Here is a 23051-nt window from a genome sequence, read left to right as displayed (position 1 = left end):
GACAGACCCGAACTTCTATATGTCGCCAACCATGCGTCTTCGACCTGTACTCGTACATCCATTATGTACAGGGTGTACATAAAATCCGGAAACACTTTCAATTATTTATTGCACAAGAACTAAACACTGTACAGATATCATACATACTACATTTTGAAGAGAAACTCTGAAAGTTTTTTTTTTACAAACATTCGACATGCGAACAATGAGTGACCCAGCAGACGTCAATACGGTAATCGAATTCTTGCCTCAGACCCAGCATGGCATCGTCGATGTGGCAGTCGTTTCCCGTATTCTCTGCCGGAACTCTGCTACATGACGTGGTAGAGGCGGTACATACACCAGATCTTTAATGTGTCCCCACAGAGCAAAGTCACACGGAGTGAGATCTGGTGATTGGGGAGGCCATTTCATGAAACAACTGGCCTCTTCTGTAGCACAGCCGATCCATCGATGCGGCAGCTCCGTTATCAGGTATCCACGAACTTCACGATGAAAATGAGGTAGAGCCCCATCCTGCTGAAAGATGAACGGAGAGTCTGATTGCATTTGAGGCACCCGCCATTGCTGCAACATGTCCAAGTAGGAATATCCAGTAACAGTGCTCTCGGCGAAGAAGAATGGCCCGTGCAATTTCGACGTGACAAGGCAAAAAATGGTTCAAATGGCTCTGAGCACTATGCGACTCAACTGCTGAGGTCATCAGTCCCCTAGAACTTAGAACTAATTAAACCTAACTAACCTAAGGACATCACACACATCCATGCCCGAGGCAGGATTCGAACCTGCGACCGTAGCGGTCACGCGGTTCCAGACTGAAGCGCCTTTAACCGCACGGCCACACCGGCCGGCGTGACAAGGCACAAAAAACATTTACCCTCGGGGAACCACGCTCAAATTCAATGCATTCGTGTGTATGCTTTGTACCCCAGAGTCGACAATTATGCCTGTTCACTTCCACATTAGTGTGAAAAGTGGCTTCCTCGCTAAAAATTAAGCGATCAACAATGCCATCCCCATCCTCATTCAGTTGTTGTAATTGCGAAAAAAACTCAAAACGCTTGTCTTTGTCGTTGTCATTGAGCTTCTGCACTAGCTCCAATTTCCATGGTTTCATAGACAGCTTCTGTCGCAGTACCTTCCACACTGTCATTGGAGCCATTTGGAGTTAATGGGATGCACGACGCACCGATTTTTTTTAATCCTTATTGAGTTTCGATTCCCCCCCCAAAGGGGGCGGGCTGGAAGCAGCTTAGTACGCTGATCTTCAGCCTACAGAATTTGTTTTAAAAACATTAAGATAACAAATAATAAAAGCAGGTGATAAAATCGGTGACTTACATGGTAAAATGGCGGAAAATTGTGGAACTTAAAACATAAAACAAAGGGTTGATGATGCTAATAAAATACACAGGAATCGCAGCTAAAATAATAGAAAGACAATTAAAAAACATGGCGACAGTCTGGTTTCTGTTCGCAAGGGATATAAAATTCACAGCCAGCGTCAGCATGATTTCTATTTGCAATACTTTGAAAAGACACACAACACTGAACACTCATTTGAACACTGCACTAAAAAGTTGGCACAAATATGACATACCACAGCTGAAGGCAGACGGGGGGAACCTGGACAGATGATCGGAAAGAAAAGGGGGGAAGGAGAGGAGAAACGAAGTGAGGGGAGGGGGGGAGGAGCCGTTGGAGGACGAGGACCCATAAGAGGGGGTGGGGGTGGGGGCTGGGCAGATGCGACAAGGAGTTGAAAGGCAGAGGAGGGGAATGCAAAAGGACTTGGGAGGGGGGGGAGAAGGGAGAAAAGAGAGGTTAGGTGGGAAGAAAACAGGATGGAAGGGGGGGGGGAAGAAGGAGCCTGGGGAGAGGAAAGGAGGGGGAGATGAGGATCAGAGTTGATAGGAGGGATAAATGGAGGGGGAGAGGGCATCATCCGGGAGGGAGAGTTGATGGAAGCCACCTTGGGAAAGGAGATGAAGGGTGTAGAGATGGAGGGTAGGGAGGACACAACAGTGAAGACATGGTAGGGGGTGGGCGTTGGAGAGGAGAGGAGCAACCAGGGGATGAGGTGTAGAGTACGTGGGAAAGGGGGAAAGGAATGAGGTCATAGAGGATCCGCGTGGGGGACAGGAGGTTGTGGGCTTTGGATTGGATGGAGCGGAGATGAGGGATCCAGGTGAGGTGACGCTCAATGGTGAGGCCAAGGTAGGTGAGGGTGGGGGAGAGGTGGACAGGATGGGTGCAGATGGTAAGGGAGAAATCGAGGAGCCAGAAGGACAAGTGGTATGACCTACGATGATTGCCTGGGTGTTGGAAGGATTGATTTTCAGGAGCCGCTGGTTACACCATGTGGCAAAAAGGCCAAGGTGATTCTGGAGAAGGCATTGGGACCATTGGAGGGTAGGAGCGAGGGCAAGGAATGTGGTGTCATTGGCATGACGCACCGATATCTTTGGACTCCTTATCAATGTCTCTCGAACGCGCTCCACATTCACTTCACCCACAGTGGGACATCCATTTCTCTTTGCCGGGCGCAAGCTATCCGTCATAACGAATTTGTTGTGCCAGTGGTAAATGGTCTTCCTTGTTGGTGTCTTCCTACGGTACTTGGTTCTAAACATCCAATGAACAGTTGTAGCACACTTGTTTTTGTCTAACTCAAACACACAGAAAGCTCGCTCCGCACCTGTAATCGCCTTGTTTGCGACTAGCGCTGACTATCAGCAAATTACCAAACTACGCTGTGGCGGTATACATGAGAAAAAAAAACTTATAGCCAAATGGTAAGGTGACTGCTCGTGATAAGCGGGAAATCAGGGTTCGTGTTCCGGTCCCGATCAAATTTTCATTGTCGTCATTCCATTCTACAGCTGATGGTAGTCCTTATTCGCAACTTCGAATTCATTTGAAATAAACAGTTAGTCTTTGAGGTGGTGGCCTGCGATAGTCGTGAACTGTCTCGAAACCGTAGTACCGGATTTGAAATCACAAACAACACTGCACATGTTCTGCACTGTTATACGACTCCACAATGACCATTAGAATAACTCATTCACGCAAGCCACCATGCGGGATCATTGAAAACTATCAGTGTTAGGCAGGAATAAAACTTGTCATGAACCAGGGACCTTGCCGTTGGTGGGGAGGCTTGCGTGCCTCAGCGATACAGATAGCCGTACCGTGGGTACAACCACAACGGAGGGGTATCTGTTGAGAGGCCAGACAAACGTGTGGTTCCTGAAGAGGGGCAGCAGCCTTTTCAGTAGTTGCAGGGGCAACAGTCTGGATGATTGACTGATCTGGCCTTGTAACACTAACCAAAACGACCTTGCTGTTCTGGTACTGCGAACGGCTGAAAGCAAGGGGAAACTACAGCCGTAATTTTTCCCGAGGGAAAGCAGCTTTACTGTATGATTAAATGATGATGGGGTCCTCTTGGGTAAAATATTCCAGAGGTAAAATAGTCCCCCATTCGGATCTCCGGGCGGGGACTACTCAAGAGAATGTCGTTATCAGGAGAAAGAAAACTGGAGTTCTACGGGGCGGAGAGTGAATTGTCAGACCCCTTAATCAGGCAGGTAGGTTAGAAAATTTAAAAAGGGAAATGGATAGGTTAAAGTTAGATATAGTGGAAATTAGTGAAATTCGGTGGCAGGAGGAACAAGACTCTGGTCAGGTGACTACAGGGTTATCAACACAAAATCAAATAGCGGTAATGCAGTAGTAGGTTTAATAATGAATAGGAAAATAGGAATGCAGGTAAGCTACTACAAACAGCACAGCGAACGATTTGTTGTGGCCAAGATAGATACGAAGCCCACACCTACTACAGTAGTACAAGTTTATATGTCAACTAGCTCTGCAGATGACGAAGAAATTGGAGAAATGTATGATGAAATAAAAGAAATTATTCAGATAGTTAAGGGAGACGAAAATTTAATAGTCATGGGTGACTGGAATTCGAGTGTAGGAAAAGGGAGAGAAGGAAACATAGTAGGTGAATATGGATTGGGGCCAAGAAATGAAAGAGGAAGCCGCCTGGTAGAATTTTGCACAGAGCACAACATAATCATAGCCAACACTTGGTTTAAGAATCATGAAAGAAGGTTGTATACATGGAAGAACCCTGGAGATACTAAAAGGTATCAGATAGATTATATAATGGTAAGACAGAGATTTAGGAACCAGGTTTTAAATTGTAAGACATTTCCAGGGGCAGATGTGGACTCTGACCACAATCTATTGGTTATGACCTGTAGATTAAAATTGAAGAAACTGCAAAAAGGTGGGAATTTAAGGAGATGGGATTTGGATAAACTGAAAGAACCAGAGGTTGTACAGAGTTTCAGGGAGAGCACAAGGGAACAATTGACAGGACTGGTGGAAAGAAATACATAGAAGAAGAATGGGTAGCTTTGAGAGATGAAATAGTGAAGGCAGCAGAGGACCAAGTAGGTAAAAAGATGAGGGCTAGTAGAAATCCTTGGGTAACAGAAGAAATATTGAAATTTAATTGATGAAAGGAGAAAATATAAAAATGCAGTAAATGAAGCAGGCAAAAAGGAATACAAACGTCTCAAAAATGAGATCGACAGGAAGTGCAAAATGGCTAAGCAGGGATGGCTAGAGGACAAATGTACGGATGTAGAGGCTTATCTCACTAGGGGTAAGATAGATACTGCCTACAGGAAAATTAAAGAGACCTTTGGAGATAAGAGAACCACTTGTATGAATATCAAGAGCTCAGATGGAAGCCCAGTTCTAAGCAAAGAAGGGAAAGCAGAAAGGTGGAAGGAGTATATAGAGGGTCTATACAAGGGCGATGTATTTGAGGACAATATTATGGAAATGGGAGAGGATATAGATGAAGATGAAATGGGAGATATGATACTGCGTGAAAGACCTGAGTCGGAACAAGGCCCCCGGAGTAGACAACATTCCATTGGAACTACTGACGGCCTTGGGAGAGCCAGTCCTGTCAAAACTCTACCAACTGGTGAGCAAGATGTATGAAACAGGCGAAATACCCTCAGACTTCAAGAAGAATATAATAATTCCAATCCCAAAGAAAGCAGGTGTTGACAGATCTGAAAATTACCGAACTATCAGTTTAATAAGTCACGGCTGCAAAATTCTAACGCAAATTCTTTACAGACGAATGGAAAAACTAGTAGACGCCGACCTTGGGGAAGATCAGTTTGGATTCCGTATAAATACTGGAACACGTGAGGCAATACTCACCTTACGAATTACCTTAGAAGAAAGATTAAGGAAAGGCAAACATACGTTTCTAGCATTTGTAGACGTAGAGAAAGCTTTTGACAATATTGACTGGAATACTCTCTTTCAAATTCTAAAGGTGGCAGGGGTAAAATACAGGGAGCGGAAGGCTATTTACAAGTTGTACAGAAACCAGATGGCAGTTATAAGAATCGAGGGACATGAAAGGGAAGCAGTGGTTGGGAAGCGAGTGAGACAGGGTTGTAGCCTCTCCCCGATGCTATTCAATCTGTATATTGAGCAAGCAGTAAAGGAAACAAAAGAAAAGTTCAGAGTAGGTATTAAAATCCATGGAGAAGTAATAAAAACTTTGAAGTTCACCGATGACATTGTAATTCTGTCAGAGACAGCAAAGGACTTGGAACAGAAGTTGAACGGAATGGACAGTGTCTTGAAAGGAGGATATACGATGAACATCAACAGAAGCAAAACGAGGATAATGGAATGTAGTCGAATTAAGTCGGGTGATGCTGAGGGAATTAGATTAGAAAATGAGACACTTAAAGTAGTAAAGGAGTTTTGCTATTTGGGGAGCAAAATAACTGATGATGGTCGAAGTAGAGAGAATATAAAATGTAGACTGGCAATGGCAAGGAACGCGTTTCTGAAGAAGAGAAATTTGTTAACATCGAGTATAGATTTAAGTTTCAGGAAGTCGTTTCTGAAAGTATTTGTATGGAGTGTAGCCATGTATGGAAGTGAAACATGGACGATAAAGAGTTTGGACAAGAAGAGAATAGAAGCTTTCGAAATGTGGTGCTACAGAAGAATTCTGAAGATTAGATGGGTAGATCACATAACTAATGAGGTAGTACTGAATAGGATTGGGGAGAAGTTTGTGGCACAACTTGACCAGTAGAAGGGATCGGTTGGTAGGACATGTTCTGAGGCATCAAAGGATCACCAATTTTGTATTGGAGGGCAGCGTGGAGGGTAAAAATCGTAGAGGAAGACCAAGAGATGAATACACTAAGCAAATTCAGAAGGATGTAGGCTGCAGTAGGTACTGGGAGATGAAGCAGCTTGCACAGGATAGAGTAGCATGGAGAGCTGCGTCAAACCAGTCTCAGGACTGAAGACCACAACAACAACAACCCAACATTCTGATTATGTTATCATTTCTAAGAAGTTTTGCCGTTGCAATTACCTGCCGATATATTTTCCTATTAGTCTTTCGGTATTCTATAAACTTGGCATCTGTGGATCTTTTAATTTGAGAACTGCGCATTTTTAAATTTCTACAGGAAATCTTATTGCATGACGAAATTCACGATCTAGAATTAGCGATCCGACATAAATGGGCTCTAGTCAAATTCTTAGTAAAACACATTTCAAAACTTGACGGGAATATTGAAAAGAGAACATCATGAGCATTGTTAGTACTTGACTGAAAGCAATTCTTAGCCGGATTCATTACATAGACTACCAACAAACCTAGCACAATTTTTTGCCGAAAAATTTCTTAAAAAGATAAAAGGATATTCCTTTCTTTCACTGTTATATCTATAATTGTAAGGATAAGGGCATTACTATCAGATAGCCATAAGCCAGTAATAATAATTTCTGTCTCTATGGTATCTATATTTGAAAGAACGTGGACTGTTCAGAAAATTCCGGAACATTCGTCATTTCGCGCCAATGGTGTGTTGGAGCGAAATGTGGTTGGCATCCTTGCACGCGACTGTGTTTAATGTGTAATCGCGAGAAGTTTCATTGTTGTACGTCTGTTAGTTATTGTTCAATGCTGTATCGAGTAGAACATTGTGTCGCACAGTTTGTGAATTTCGAGATGGCAGAGTTAGGGGAGCCACGCTTCTGCGTTAAATTTTGCGCGTAACTCAAGAAAACCTTTACAGAGACACATCGAATGGTGATGGGTGCTTAAGCTTTACTTGGTGTTACCAATTGTTTATTGGATTTAAAACGGCCTGGCGGAAGTTACAGATGATCCTTTGACTTTGAAGGATTAGTTCATCGAGTATTTGTGCCACAGGCACAAACTGTTAAACGATGGTTCCGCGAGAAAAAGTGACGAGGAGCAGTCATGGCTCTTCCTACAATTAAACTGAAACATCAGCTTAAGAAATTTGTAGTAAAACACCCTTTCTACACATTAGAAGAGTACCATACTTATATGAAGAACAACAAATGCTTGTGAAATTAGGTGAATAGAAATAAGTAAACACCTTATTGTAATTTTGTTGTAAATTAATGACGTATTTAGAAGAATGTGCCTTGTGTATTGTACAAATAACTTTAATCATTACTGTTTCTTTGTACACGGCAGTGTACCATTCGATGTTGAATAAAGCTATTATTATTATTATTATTATTATTATTATGAAGGGGCATCACGAAAACGCACCCGCAATTCATCCCTGTTCGTGCGTGACTATTGCACAAAAAACCAAATCCAGTGCGCCTCGTCCTCCGTACTCTTCAGACCTGACTCCTGCAGACTTTTTTTATTTCCAAAACTGAAAAATCCCATTGAAAGGACGAAGATTTGCAGCTACAGACGACAAAGAAGAAAATTAGCAGACGGAACTTCACGCGATCCAGCAAGAGGCGTACCAAGACTGCTTACGGCAATTGTGAAGGAGAGTATTTCGGAGATCAAGCACAGTAAGTAAAAGTTAGCGTGGAAAAATTTTGTTGACAAAGTTCCGAATTTTTTTGAACAGACCTTATGTTATCCATAAATGCTTTTCAATATTCAAAGCTTCTGCCTCATGCCTCATTTTATATTCCACGTTAGATTTGAGAAAAATACAAATTCCATCGCATTTGGCATCCTTACAAAACTGACTAGCTAACTTGAAATGGTTAACATTAACAGAATTCAGAACTTTTATAGATCCCTGAACCGATGCTCCGTGATACACACAGTCAATATTGGCATCCGTAACACGACATCAAAACGTTTACTTCTCAAGACACTAGATATTAAAGCTAAAATACGAAAATCACTAGGATAGAGGATGGTGACAGTTGTACTCACATTTTGCCTGTCATAGCTGATGCTGTTTTGAGGCTTGGTACAAAAAAATTCTTGAGCACTACAGGTTTTCTTTGTCTTGCAGAATATAGCAATTAACCCTGTCCTCGAGTATTTTAATTCTTGTGGTACAAATGCCAGATTGTATTAGATGAGAGTGAGATGTAGTAGATTGCTCAATTTCACGAAATTTTGTGTGTGTCATTAAGTGAATTTTTGTTTGCTTTATCTTCTGAACTATCCATATTGAATCCAATTTCCTCGTTACCAATTAAAAAAATAAATATTGAAAGTGTCTGCTACATCTGATTGTCTTTGATGAGAGGCTCTAGGGGAGTGAAGCCTTAGATCAGATTGATTCGGGTACTTATATGTTTCAGATGGTAGAAGAGCTGTTAGAAAGATTTGTATTATTTGTGGTATCTTCATCTACTTTCAGAAATATTCTTCAATATTGTTTGCGTTGCTTTCAAGTACTTATCTTCAAAAAGGTTTCTGTTTATTTCTTTCAGAGCTACAACAAGGAAAGTGGTGAGGTGCGAGCAGTGGATGGTGAGAAACTGCTGGAGAAAATTGCTGACAACATACGCAACATGACTGAATCCAAGATCAGCGCTATAAAGGTAAACCTCTTTTTGTTTTGGTGGCTGTATCACTTTATACTGTCATTAAATGATTTTTGGTAGATTATGATTCCAGCCCACCACAGTATTTTACACAAGGAAACTTTCTGTCCCACCCATTTGTCCTCATTTTAGGACAGTTTCTGCTTTACACTACTTTCTTTCTCTATTCCCTCACTGTTTCTGTCATTGATTTTCAAAATTTCAACAGATATTTATTTTCCCTGGCTTGTCTCCTTTTTGTATAGCTACATTCTGTAACCCCCTTGAGTCCTATTTGCACCTGCCCCACATGCTTGAGCAATATTCTAGTCATGCATGTGTGCCTGTCAGTGACCCTGCATCTCTCTTACTCAGTGAGTTGTTATCTGTATTCCTTAAATTACTTACATTCCATCAAATTGTGCTGTTGCGTGAGTGTGAGTGCTGTGTTGGTGGCTTGTCTAGATGTACTCTGCAGGAAAAGTAGAATTTTAAAACAGCGAGGTATACTTCATCTGTTTCCTGTAACTTGTATGGAGAAGTGCTGTCTGATACTGACATTGAGCCTGAGACAGTGACGACACACTTCTCCTCGTATTAAAACCTTCAACATTCCATACCAAAAGAGGGAAGATAATTATTAATTTCAGTATTTTGCATGTGTAATGCAATATTTAGAAAAATGAAAACAAAATATGGGAAGAAATACAATGAGTATTCATTGTTCACTGCCCATGGGACTAATTCGACATGTTGAAATTGAAGGCACAGATTGCCACTGGATGCAGAATGTGATCAACATTCAAATTAAGGTGTCTGGTGTCATCTGGATTCACAGAGAGTGATGGACAGCGTTGAAAAGACACCCTGTTATTGATGTACACTCATGTTCAGAAAAAACAAAACACCTTGAGCAACTAGAGATACGATGTTCATATTTACCTTATTATGTCCTGCAGAAATGGTTAGCATTTGAACCATGTTGGTCCGCAGGTCCAAGGTTGAGATTGAGATCATAGTGCAGCATCACCTTCCGGGAAAATGTGCTTGCAGCCCTCTTTGTCACCATAAACTGAAGGTAATGGATCTGTGTAACTTGAGCAGACCTGAAGGCTGCCTCACAGATGTATGCACAAACTGCACCGTCAAATGAGTGAGTCTCAAAAAGGGCTCATTATTGGTATGAGAGAATGTGATGCATCCATCTGGACAGTTGCTGCATGTGTGGGACAATGTGTTTTGGTAGTGCAGCGAGAGTGTACAGAATGGTTCATGGTAAGCTTTAGAAAACGACGACGTGTGTCAGGTTGCATCGCTCAGCCCACGCCCTGAGGAGATTGATACCTCATCCAGATGGCATCGCATGACGGATCTGCATCCTCATCAGCTCTGGCACAACATTGGAACAGTGTAACACATCGTACACTATCAGGGGTGACTGTCATTGTTTATTGTGTCACGGGTTACATGCGCATCGTCCACTCCTCTGCCTGTCTTTGACAAACATGCTAGATGGCAATGGTGTATGGAACGACATCACTGGGGACAGGGGTGGTATCAGATAGTGTTTTCAGATGAATCCAGGTTCTGTTTGTTTGAAAATTATGTCTGCATTTTGATTTGCTGCAGACAGGGGGAGCAGCATTACAGTAATTCCATTTGCATGAGACATACAGCACCAACTCAAGGCTATTGGAGACAACCACAAATGACAGTTTGTGCGTGTCCAGGGCTCTGTGACCAGTGTGATGTTACAAATGAATGACATCCTGCGACCCATAGCTGTACCCTTTCTGCACAACACTCCAGGTGCCATTTTTCAGCATGATAAAGCACAATTACATGTTGCTGCAGGAAGACATGCCTTCTTGGTGTCACAGGATGTCAGCCTTTTGCCCTGGCCTGCCAGATCACCAGACTTATTGCCAATTGAAAATGTGTGGGATATGGAGAAATGATAGGAGCAGTGCTATGACCCACTGCCAACCTCCACAGATTAACTTTGGGACCAGTTGGATGTAGCATGGATGGCTATACTACAGAATGCCATCAGGCCTTAGGCAAGTCAATGCCATCACACGTGGAGCAAGTCATCAGGGCCTGTGGCGGACCCTGTGCCTTCTAGGCCACAGGACACATGCTGAACTGAGGAGACAGAAATGCTAATCATTTCCGCCAAACATGCTAATGTACATGTCCTTAAATATGAAGGTCCTATCTATAGTCGTTTGAGGTGTTCTGTCTTTCGTGAACATGATTTATCTATTAAGCTTACAGTCTGCAGACTTTGGAGATGAAACTATGATAAGTTGACTTAGTCTTATTGTATTCACACATTAATGTCTTATGGCACTGTATTAGGGAGCAGTTCTCCACTGAATGAGGAGCTCACTGCACAGATGTCATAAGGGTATTCTGTGCTGCCTGCTATATAACACCTTCTACACAGTTCGATAAACAGTGGAAAATGCTGACAACCAGCTTAAGGTAAATTTACTATTTTATGAAGTTTATCACATTCAAAAACAAAAGTAACAGTCCTAAAAACAAGGGTCATTCTGTAAGTTACAGCAACAATAGTACATTGTGTGAACATGTGGCATCACTGTAAATACATTCAAAAGCAGTCAGCAAGCAGTACCAAAATCAACCAACAGATTGTGACCTCTTGCGAGAATGACTTGGTATCAGTTCCTGAAACACTGAGTATGAGCTTTGCCATGCTACGAGATGGATACAAGCAGAAAGGAACAGCAATCGTATATGAAAATTGCATTTCTTGCTGGCAGAAATGCTGCACAGTGTAGTGCAGAACTATGAGTGGATGTGGGTGATAGGACATTGCCCTAATGAAAGGTTGCTTCTTCAGTGGGGGCATTCCAACATGGAGGCACAACAATAAAAGACTTGCCGCGAGGTGGGTAACCCACATTAGTCTGTACTTAACTGTCTGTGACTGTTATTGGACAGTCTTTAACTTAGGACTGACTATGGACTGTGCAGGAATTAATGACACAGATGAATATGTTGATGGCAATGTTCTGTATTTCATGGCAGGACTTGAAGGTGCACAAGAAGTGTTCAACAGGGGTACCGCATCAGTTAATAAAGGTGGAGAATGGGACATCATACAATACTAGGCATATCAACCTAGAGTGATTTGAGTGGGGAGGCAATGTCATGCTCAATTGCATTACTACAATTGATGAAACCTGGGTACAAGTGTATGATCCAAAGTTGAAGACACAATCAGCAGAATGACATTATCTAGGGTCATCATGATGATACAAGGTGTGACAAAATCCATCACACATGAAGGTTATGCTCGTTCTAGCATATGACAGCCACAATGGTCTGGAGTGTCACTCAATTAGGGACAGCCGCACCATCAATGCCCAGTATTCGCACAACTTTCTATGGTAGCTCTTATTTTTTGTTATGATTTTAGGGCGCAAAACTGCTACAGTCGTAAGCACCCATTCTGTGGCTTAGGGAAGGATAAAAAACTGATGCTCGATGATAAACTACAAGGGGGGGGGGGGGGGGGGGTACTATCCTTGGGAAGCTGACAAAAGTCACGGAGCAGGCAGGTCCGGGGACAAAGCAAGGTGACGCCGAACCCCCATTTGTCAAGAAAGTCTTAGGAAAGTGTAAGGAAAGAGAATGTAGCAGTTGACGGAAGTGGACTCCCAGTGGTAGTTGTGAGGAAGAGTGGCCTGCATACCCTAAATCGAAGGAGGCATCGAAAAAAAAGGGCATGGGTCTGATGAGCAAGCATGGAAGATAGACGACTAGTGTAACGACTCAGTAGGACAGCTCGCCGTTTGGACAGCGGAGATTCAGCAGTCTCAGCATAAAGGCTGTCCACGGGGCTAGTGTAAAAAGCTCCAGATGCTAAACGCATTCCATGGTGGTGGACAGAGTCGAGACGCCAAAGGGAAGATAGCCGTGCAGAGGAGTAAACTCTGATTCCATAGTCCAATTTCAAGCACACAAGGTGTGATATAGGCGGAGGAGTACCACTCGGTCCGCTCCCCAGGATCTGCGGTAGCTTATGCAGTGTGCACGTCAGCTAAAACATGTAGCAGTGCTGGATAATGCAATCGTACTTCATGATAAGATTAGTACCTACACTGCAGGCATCATCGAGAATTGTGTATAGTGGTGGAGGTAGGAAATCCTCTACTATCCATTCTGCTCAAAAGACCTTATTCCACGTGACTTCAACTTCATTCCACAACTGAAGGTGCTTTGGAAACTGGGCAGATATCTTCGTGACATTTCAGCCGTAGGTGGCACACATTGATGGCAACACCAATGGCCTTCAGAATCTTCCTCATCATTGACAATGCTGTGTGGAAGCACTGGGCACTATTTTGTAGCACAGTAGTTGATTTTGATTCATTTTTGTTCCATTTGTACTCATGCACAATACATATACAAAAAATTCTGATTCATTTCTACCTTTGCCCTGAACTCTTGTGCCAGAAGCCTGTTTTATATTGATGTTCACATACACATGGTCTTACTGGTTAAATGCACATTGTAGAATACCCATGTTGTTGCAATATTGCAAGATGTACCACAGTTGCCATTACCTGTGGAATTACCCAGTGATGTGCACTGTGTATCACTACATACTGTAAATTAAAATCCCTTGTCATGTTTTTCTGTGTGTATGAGAAGGCTAATCTCAGAAACTACTCTAGTGATTTTGATATGGTTTTCACTAACAGATACACTAATTCAGGAGGAAGGTTTGTGTATGTAATTTATTACCATTATGCCACACAAGTTATCCTGTCGTAGATACTTCATGCTACCCTACAAAGTGGGGGCTGGTCAGTAGTTGGATAATAAAACTGACTTCAAACAAAAAGTGAAACTAGAAGCATCAAATGAAAATATAGGTCTGTTCCCAAACATAAATAATTTCGTGCCAGTGGCTTGTTGGAATGAAATGTGGTCGGCATCTCCGCACACGCCTATATTTAATGTTTAACTGCCAGAAGTTTCATTGATGTATGTCTGTTAATTATTGTTCAGTGCTGTAAGAGTAGAACATTATGTCGCACAGTTTGCACATTTCGAGATGGCAGAGTTAGAGGAGCAATGCGTCTGCATTAAATTTTGCATGAAACTCAAGAAAATCTTTTCAGAGACACACTAAATAATGCAGGAAGCCTACGGTGATGATGCTTAAGCCATGTTCAATTGTATGAATGAATGGTTCACGTGGTTTAAAAATGGCCAGACGGAAGATAAAGATGATCCTCATTCAGGACATCCTTTGACGTCTACCAACAATGCCGTGTCAGTAACATCAACAAAATTGTGCATACCAGCCAGAGCCTGACTGACTGAGAGATTGCAGAAGAATGTAACATTTTAGTTGGATCATGTCATGAAATCCGTACGCAGCATCTTGGAATGCATCATGTTGCCACCAAGTTCATCTCATGGCTCACGAGTCAACCAGAAAGATCTTTGTCTCACAATCTGTGGAGAGCTTCTGGATTGTGCAAAAGAGAGACCTGGCCTGTGTGGACTTCTTTGTATTTCCAAAGTTGATAATACCATTACAAGGACAAAGATTTGCAGTGATAAATGAGATAAAAAACTAATCTGCAGATGGCGCTTCGCATGATCCAGGAAGAGGTGTACCAAGACTGCTTCCGGAAGCTGAAACGGTATTGGGAGCAATGTATCAAATGTGGAGAATAATATTTTGAAGGAGACCATGCACAATAAGTAAAAGGCAAGTGTAGAAAAATTTTGTGGACAAAGTTACAGAATTTTTTGAATAGACCTCATAAATAAATGCAGCTTAAAATGAATGAAACAAACGACTGTGTTAATGAAACTTCCTGGAAGATTAAAACTGTGTGCCTCACCGAGACTCGAACTTTGCCTTTCGCGGGCAAGTGCTCTACCAACTGAGCTACCCAATCACGACTCACGCCCCGCCCTCACAGCTTTACTTCTGCCAGTACCTCGCCTCCTACCTTCTGTAAAGTTTGGAAGGTAGGAGACGAGTTACTGGCAGAAGTAAAGCTGTGAAGACAGGGCATGAGCCGTGCTTTGGTAGCTCAGTTGGTAGAGCACTTGCCCGCGAGAGGCAAAAGTCCCGAGTTCGCCGGCCGCGGTGGTCTAGTGGTTCTAGGCGCGCAGTCTGGAACCGCGGGGCTGCTACGGTCGCAGGTTCGAATCCTGCCTCGGGCATGGATGTGTGTGATGTCCTTAGGTTAGTTAGGTTTAATTAGTTCTAAGTTCTAGGGGACTTATGACCACAGCAGTTGAGTCCTATAGTGCTCAGAGCCATTTTTGAGTCCCGAGTTCGAGTCTTGGTCCCGGCACACAGTTTTAATCTGCCAGGAAGATTCATATCAGCGCACACTCCGCTGCAGAGTGAAAATGTCATTCTGGATTGTGTTAATATCAGCATGCTGCCTTTCTTTTCGTTCAGAAAGTGTATTACATTTGTAAAGTGATTGATGTGTTCTGCATCATAGCGAGAGAGTATGGCTATGGCCATTATTAGTAAAACTGACTCTAGAGTATTCATTTGGAACTGAGTAGGAGGGCTGTTCTAATATTTGATGATTCTGTAACAATCTAGGTTGTCTCTCCACAGGTTTGAAAGCTGCAGAGTCACTCTAATCAGTTCAGTGGTGTGCTCCTCAGTGGAAGTAGGTACTGATGTAGCTGCCTACATATGAAACATACACAAGGAATTCGGTTAGGGGATACTCTGTCAATATTTGAGATGTTGTGCAAAGATTAGTTGTAGCAATGTTTCCAGCTTTCAACCTTGAAGTGCAAATGGCTGCAGGTGAAAACAAAGCTGCTGCGACCAGCCTGCTAAAAATGTCAGATCAAACTACACCAAAGCAACTATACGCAGCGTAGATGAAGGTGTAGAGGCTTCCAAAATACTACTGTCAGAACCTAGGAGATGAACCGAAAGCATTTGTAATTGGCTTAAAAAGAATCTTTGAAAAGTGCGCATTTTGAGCACATTTGAAAAGCGATGGGGTCTGCATCAGAATTTCCGCAAAGGAGCTTACTAAATTCATGATTTGGCTTCCATGAAGCTCAGTCTTAACTTCCGAAAAGGCAGACATAGTCACATATAAGATGGTATGTTCATCCAGGACACAAAAAACTTAAATTCTACTTGGTTCATAAATCACGTAAGAAAGAGGTTGCATTTTTCTTAGACAAGATTGCGAATCATTTAGGTAAAGTGCATGTGGCTCACTTTAAGAGAACAGATGACAAATCTCCAGAAAAATACGTAACAAGCAGATTAATTGAAGGCATCTGGGACAATTGTGTAGTGGATGATGGCTAACTGGAGAACATATGCTAGTGGCTGATCAGTAAAACATAGCTCACCTTCAACACTACGAAGTCATCATAAACCTAATTGTGCTGCCTGAAATCTTGCAGTTTTTCATTGCCTTGTTTCAGTAGCCTTCTATCAATATCTACAATGCCTCGGATGGTGATTTCCATTGCGAGTCTAAGTGCTTTTGTAACTGAAAATTTATGCACTGTTCAGTAGATGACTGTTTCAAAATCGGACAGTGCACGCCCACACGCACTCACCCATTCACACGCACACTATTTAAACTAGTGTAAGTTACTTCACTGACAGTCGGTGAAAGGATAGTGGGACAGGATTAGGCTACTTCTACCTTTCAAGTGGGTTTTCTTGGATACAAGGATCCTTGAGTGAAAGGCACTGAACTATTAGATTTCCAATACTTTACTATCACAAAGAAAGACATCACAGATATGCATATATTGGTTCCCGAGCAGTTTATAATAATATTTATTTTTACCAAAACAACCAAAAATTCTTAGCATACACAGTGGTAGTACATGTAGATAGTTTATGTCTAGGCAACAACCCTTTTAAATAACGACAGAGCTGGTGGAACTAGGCAAATGACTCAAAGTAACACTATATTTCTTAGATCAGCGAGCTTTATATATCCCTTAGGATCACCGTTTACGCTATGGGGTATACTGTGCTCAGTAAATTAAATTTGATAGCAAACGGGTTTGCACTTACACATTACATCAAGCACTACCTCAGATGGGCTGGCTAAAGGCACTAACCCACATAATTTAGCAATCAATAGACAGTTTTAAAACAGTAATTGTTGATCGATGAAATGGCAGGCATTGGTCATTGCAAATAATCAGATCGAATAGTCAGTGAACAGCAATGGTGCATTGCATTAGGAAACTACAAATGAGTACTTTAACGAAGAGTACTAGTCCACTAAAGTTAACAATTGGAAGTCAGTTAAGAGGAGTTGCACATATGAGTTAACAAATTCAAAAGGCAATTTTTAAAGCAGTGGTCTAGGAATAGTCTCTTTGAATAGTAATCAAAACATCCTCAGTCCTGGGTTTGAAACCCGCTACTGCTTAAATTTTGATTAATAATCAGCTTTGGCTGCCGAAGACTTCGGCATAAGAAGTCACCCTCATTCTGCCAATAGCCTTATCGAAGAGAACGGAAGAGCAGACAGAAGTTCAGGGCACTCTCTTGCCCTAGGCGTGGGAAATGGCCCATAAAGGTGGAAGAATCAGTAGTGATCAACAGCATGAGGATGCAGAAGGTAATGAAAACCACTGCATTAAAGACATGCAGGACATGTGGCCTGTAATTGAAAAAGTGTCATGATGATCTCTCCATTAGCAAAATATCCCCAGAATAGTCCCCCATTCATATCTGCAGGAGGGGACTGCCAAGGGGGAGCTGGCCATGAGAAAAAGATTCAGTAATCAATGAAAGGATAATGTTCTAAGATTCGGGGCGTGGAATGTCATAAGCTTGAACATGGTAGGGAAACTAGAAAATCCGGAAAGGGAAGTGCAAAGAATCAATCTAGATATAGGTAGGGTCACTGAAGTGAAATGGAAAGAACACAAGCATTTCTGGACAGACGAGTAAAGGGTAATATCAACAGCAGCAGAAAATGGCATAATGGGAGTAGGATTCGTTATGAATAGGAAGATAGGGCAAATAGTGTGTTACTGTGGAAAGTTAAGTGATATGGTTGTTCTTATCAGAATCTACAACAAACCAACACCAACAGCATGCCGATATCACAAGCTGAAGGTGGAGAGAGAGAGAAGGTGTATGAGAATGTTGGAACAATAATTCAGTACGTAAAGGAAGATGAAAATCTTATAGCCATGTGGGACTGGAATGCAGTTGTAGGGGAAGGAGTAGAAGAAAAGGTTACAAGATAATATGGGCTTGGGACAAGGAATGAGACAGGAGAAAGACTAATTGAGTTCTGTCATAAATTTCAGCTAGTAATAGTGCTACTCTGTTCAAGAATAACTATAGGAGGAGGTATACTTGGAAAAGGCTGGGTGATACAGGAAGATTTCAGTTAGATTATGTCATGGTCAGGTGGAGATTCCAAAATCAGATACTGGATTGTAAGGCATACCCAGAAGCATATATAGACTCAGATCACAATGTAGTAGTGATGAAAAAATGGTTCAAATGGCTCTGAGCATTATGGGACTTAACATCTATGGCCATCAGTCCCCTAGAACTTAGAACTACTTAAACCTAACTAACCTAAGGACAGCACACAACACCCAGTCATCAGTAGTGATGAAGAGTAGGCTGAAGTTTGAGACATTAATCAGGAAGAATCAATACACAAAGCAGTGGGATACAAAAGTACTAAGGAATGATGAAATACGCTTGAAGTTCACTAAGGCTATAGATACAGCAATAAGGAATAGCTCAGTAGGCAGTAAGGTTGAAGAGGAATGGACATGTCTAAAAAGGGCCATCATAGAAGTTGCAAAGAAAAACATAGGTAGAAAGAAGGTAACTGTGAAGAAACCATGAGTAACAGAAGATATACCTCAGTTGACCAATGAAAGGAGGAAGTACAAAAATGTTGTGGGAAACTCAGGAATGCAGAAATACAAGTTGCTGAGGAATGAAATAGATAGGAAGTGCAAGGAAGTTAAGACGAAATGGCTGCATGAAAAATGTGAAGAAATTGAAAAACAAATGATTGTCGGAAGGACAGACCCAGCATACAGGAAAGTCAAAACAACCTTCGGAGATATTAAAAGCAAGGGTGGCAACATTAAGAGTGCAATGGGAATTCCACTGTTAAACGCAGAGGAAAGAGCGGGTAGGTGGAAAGAATACATTGAAAGCCTCTATGAGGGGGAAGATTTGTCTAATGTCATAGAAAAAGAAACTGGAATCGATTTAGAAGGGGTACAGAATCCAGAATTAGAATGAGAATATAAAAGAGCTTTGGAGGACTTAAGATCAAATAAGGCAGAAGGGATAAATAACATTCCATCAGAATTTCTAAAATCATTGGGGAAAGTGGCAACAAAACAACTATTCAGTTGGTGTGTAAAATGTACGAGTCTGATGGCATTCCATCTGACTTCTGGAAAAATATCATCCACACAATTCCGAAGACTGCAAGAGCTGACAAGTGTGAAAATTATCACACAATCATCTCAACAGCTCATGCATCCAGGTTGCTGACAAGAATAATATACAGAAGAATGGAAAAGAAAATTGAAGATGTGCTAGATGAAGATGAGTTTGACTTTAGAAAAGGTAAAGGTACCAGAGATGCATTTCTGATGTTGCGATTGATAATGGAAGCAAGACTGAAGAAAAATCAAGACACATTCATAGGATTTGTCGACCTGGAAAAAGCGATCGACAATGTAAAATGGTGCAAAATGTTCAAAATTCTGAGAAAAGTACAGGTAAGCTATAGGGAGAGATGGGTAATATACAATATGTACAAGAGCCAAGAGGGAATGTAAGGGTGGATGACCATGAAGTGCTTGGATTAAAAAGGGTGTAAGACAGGGATGTAGTCTTTTGCCCCTATTGTTCAATCTGTACGTTGAAGAAGCAATGATGGAAATAAAAGAAAGGTTCAGAAATGGAATTAAAATTCAAGGTGAAAGGATATAAGTGATACGATTCGCTGATGAAATTGCTATCCTGAGTGAAATTGAAGAAGAATTACATAATCTGCTGAATGGAATGAACAATCTAATGAGTACAGGATATGGGTTGAGATTGAACCGAAGGAAGACAAAAGTAATAAGAAGTATCAGAAATGAGAACAATGAGAAACTTAACATCAGGATTGATGGTTACAAAGTAGATGACGTTCAGGAATTCTGCTAGCTAGGCAGCAAAATAACCAATGATGGACGGAGCAAGGAGGACGTCAAAAGCAGACCATCACTGGCAAAAAGGTCATTCCTGGCCAATAGAAGTCTTCTAGTATCAGACAAGGGCCTTAATTTGAAAAAGAAATTTCTGAGAAAATGCGTTTGGAATGCAGCATTGTATGACAGTGAAACATGGACTGTGGGAAAACCAGAAAGAAGAGAATCGAAGCATTTGAGGTATGGTGCTACAGACAAATGTTGAAAATTAGATGGACTGGTAAGGTAAGGAATGAGAAGGTTCTGTGCAGAATCGGAGCGGAAAGGAATATATGGAAAACACTGATGGGGAAAGGGACAGGATGATAGGACCTCTGTCGAGACACCAGGGAATGTCTTTCATTCTATTAGAGGGAGCTGTAGAGGCTAAAAACTGTAGAGGGAGGCACAGATTGGAATACATCCAGCAAATAATTGAGGACATAGGTTGCCTTGGGAGAGCCAGTCCTGACAAAACTCTACCATCTGGTGAGCAAGATGTATGAGACAGGCAAAATTCCCTCAGACTTCAAGAAGAATATAATAATTCCAATCCCAAAGAAAGCAGGTGTTGACAGATGTTAAAATTATCGAACTATCAGTTTAATAAGTCACAGTTGCAAAATACTAACGTGAATTCTTTACTAACGAACCTACATTTCTAGCATTTGTAGACTTAGAGAAAGCTTTTGACAATGTTGACTGGAATACTCTCTTTCAAATTCTGAAGGTGGCAGGGGTAAAATACAGGGAGCGAAAGGCTATTTACAATTTGTACAGAAGCCAGATGGCAGTTATAAGAATCGAGGGACATGAAAGGGAAGCAGTGGTTGGGAAGGGAGTGAGACAGGGTTGTAGCCTCTCCCCGATGCTATTCAACCTGTATATTGAGCAAGCAGTAAAGGAAACAAAAGAAAAGTTCGGAGTAAGTATTAAAATCCATGGAGAAGAAATAAAAATTTTGAGGTTCGCCGATGACATTGTAATTCTGCAGAGACAGCAAAGGACTTGGAACAGAAGTTGAACGGAATGGACAGTGTCTTGAAAGGAGGATATATGATGAACATCAACAGAAGCAAAACGAGGATAATGGAATGTATAGTCAAATTAAGTCGGGTGATGCTGAGGGAATTAGATTAGAAAATGAGACACTTAAAGTAGTAAAGGAGTTTTGCTATTTGGGGAGCAAAATAACTGATGATGGTCGAAGTAGAGAGGATATAAAATGTAGACTGGCAATGGCAAGGAAAGCGTTTCTGAAGAAGAGAAATTTGTTAACATCGAGTATAGATTTAAGTGTCAGGAAGTCGTTTCTGAAAGTATTTGTATGGAGTGTAGCCATGTATGGAAGTGAAACATGGACGATAAATAGTTTGGACAAGAAGAGAATAGAAGCTTTCAAAATGTGGTGTTACAGAAGAATGCTGAAGATTAGATGGGTAGATCACATAACTAATGAGGAGGTATTGAATGGAATCGGGGAGAAGAGGAGTTTGTGGCACAACTTGACCAGAAGAAGGGATCGGTTGGTAGGACATGTTCTGAGACATCAAGGGATCACCAATTTAGTACTGGAGGGCAGCGGGAGGGTAAAAATCGTAGAGGGAGACCAAGAGATTAATACACTAAGCAGATTCAGAAGGATGTAGGCTGCAGTAGGTACTGGAAGATGAAGAAGCTTGCACAGGATAGAGTAGCATGGAGAGCTGCATCAAACCAGTCTCAGGACTGAAGACCACAACAACAACAACAGGTTGCAAGTGCTACTGGAGATGAAGAGATTGGCACAGGAGAGGAATTTGTGGCAGGCCGCATCAAAACAGTCAGCAGAGTGATGACCCCCACCCCCGCACACACACACACACACACACACACACACACACAAAAAGCCTTAGCTAAAATTGACAAATAGAAAAATGACAATGTTTTATACAGTAAGCTCAGATTTGTAGAATAGTGGATGAAGTCCTTAGCAACTAATTAGGGCACTATGGCAGCTCACACTACCCACACTGGGTACTAGCAAAATAGCAGATCAAGCTAAGTGTGATAGCAGAAAGAATAACTTTATGTGTATAGGAAGAGCACTAGCTCACATAAATTAATCAGTTCAAAAGGCAATTTTTAAAGAGTAACATCTAAATCAAAACAATGGTGCACTTAGGCCTCACACTAGTTGGGGCTATCTAACAGGTAACTGTAGCTCATTTTCTGGTAGCAAAATTTTTAAGCAGTTGCTCAGCCCAAGGGCACTAGCCCACTAAAATTAGCTAATTTAACTAACATTTTTTTTTCTTTTTAAACAGTGATAATAAATTAGTTAGTGACAGACTTAGTTCTGTACAACTAGTCAGCATTAAACAGAAATAATACCAATAGTTTCTAGTAAATAAACATGTAATAAACTTATTCTTCACATGCCAAGGATTCTTAGACAGGATGCATCATCTTATTACAATGAGTACAAAAAACTTACAATTTACTGCACCGTCAGTCACACCAAGCAAGGGAAATAGTGAACAGCCTTTAGATAAAAATTCTGCCTTCAGCAGAGCAATGAGCTGCGTGAGTGCCTGTTCAACGAGAATACTGTACAGTGCCACACTCACTGATCTTTCACAGCACCTTGGACTACAAGTTTCTATAACAAAATAAAACAAGTTCATTTGCTCACAGAAGTAGAACAGGGTCTCAAAATTGAGGAGTGGCATTTTTCAGTAAGATAATGTGTAATGTCACAATGGCAAGAGTGGGATGGAGTGGTTTGGGGAACACAGTGCTGCCGCCCCCCCCCCCCCCCCCCCCCCCCAACTGAGCAGATTTGAGCCCAGTCAGACACATCTGAGACATGACTGAACGTGGTGCCAGAGCTCATCTCCCCCCTCCCTGGAATATATGGGAATTAGATGACG

The 23051-nt window shown here is 41.7% G+C and overlaps 1 protein-coding gene across 3 annotated transcripts in view; it reads left to right on the top strand.

The window, feature by feature from the left end:
- LOC124798185 (voltage-dependent calcium channel subunit alpha-2/delta-3) overlaps positions 1-23051 on the top strand; it is a 792806-nt gene that overhangs the window by 235081 nt on the left and 534674 nt on the right. For all 3 annotated transcript variants that reach the window (XM_047261474.1, XM_047261473.1, XM_047261472.1), the window contains exon 3: positions 8803-8913. In XM_047261474.1, the coding sequence (XP_047117430.1) occupies positions 8803-8913 (111 nt within the window). The remainder of the gene's footprint in view (positions 1-8802; positions 8914-23051) is intronic.

Source organism: Schistocerca piceifrons, chromosome 5 (genome assembly GCF_021461385.2).
Source record: "Schistocerca piceifrons isolate TAMUIC-IGC-003096 chromosome 5, iqSchPice1.1, whole genome shotgun sequence".
In the NCBI taxonomy this organism is placed as follows: Eukaryota; Metazoa; Arthropoda; class Insecta; order Orthoptera; family Acrididae; genus Schistocerca; species Schistocerca piceifrons.
The sequence above is the reverse complement of the archived record's forward strand: the minus strand, read 5'-3'. Positions and strand labels throughout refer to the sequence as shown.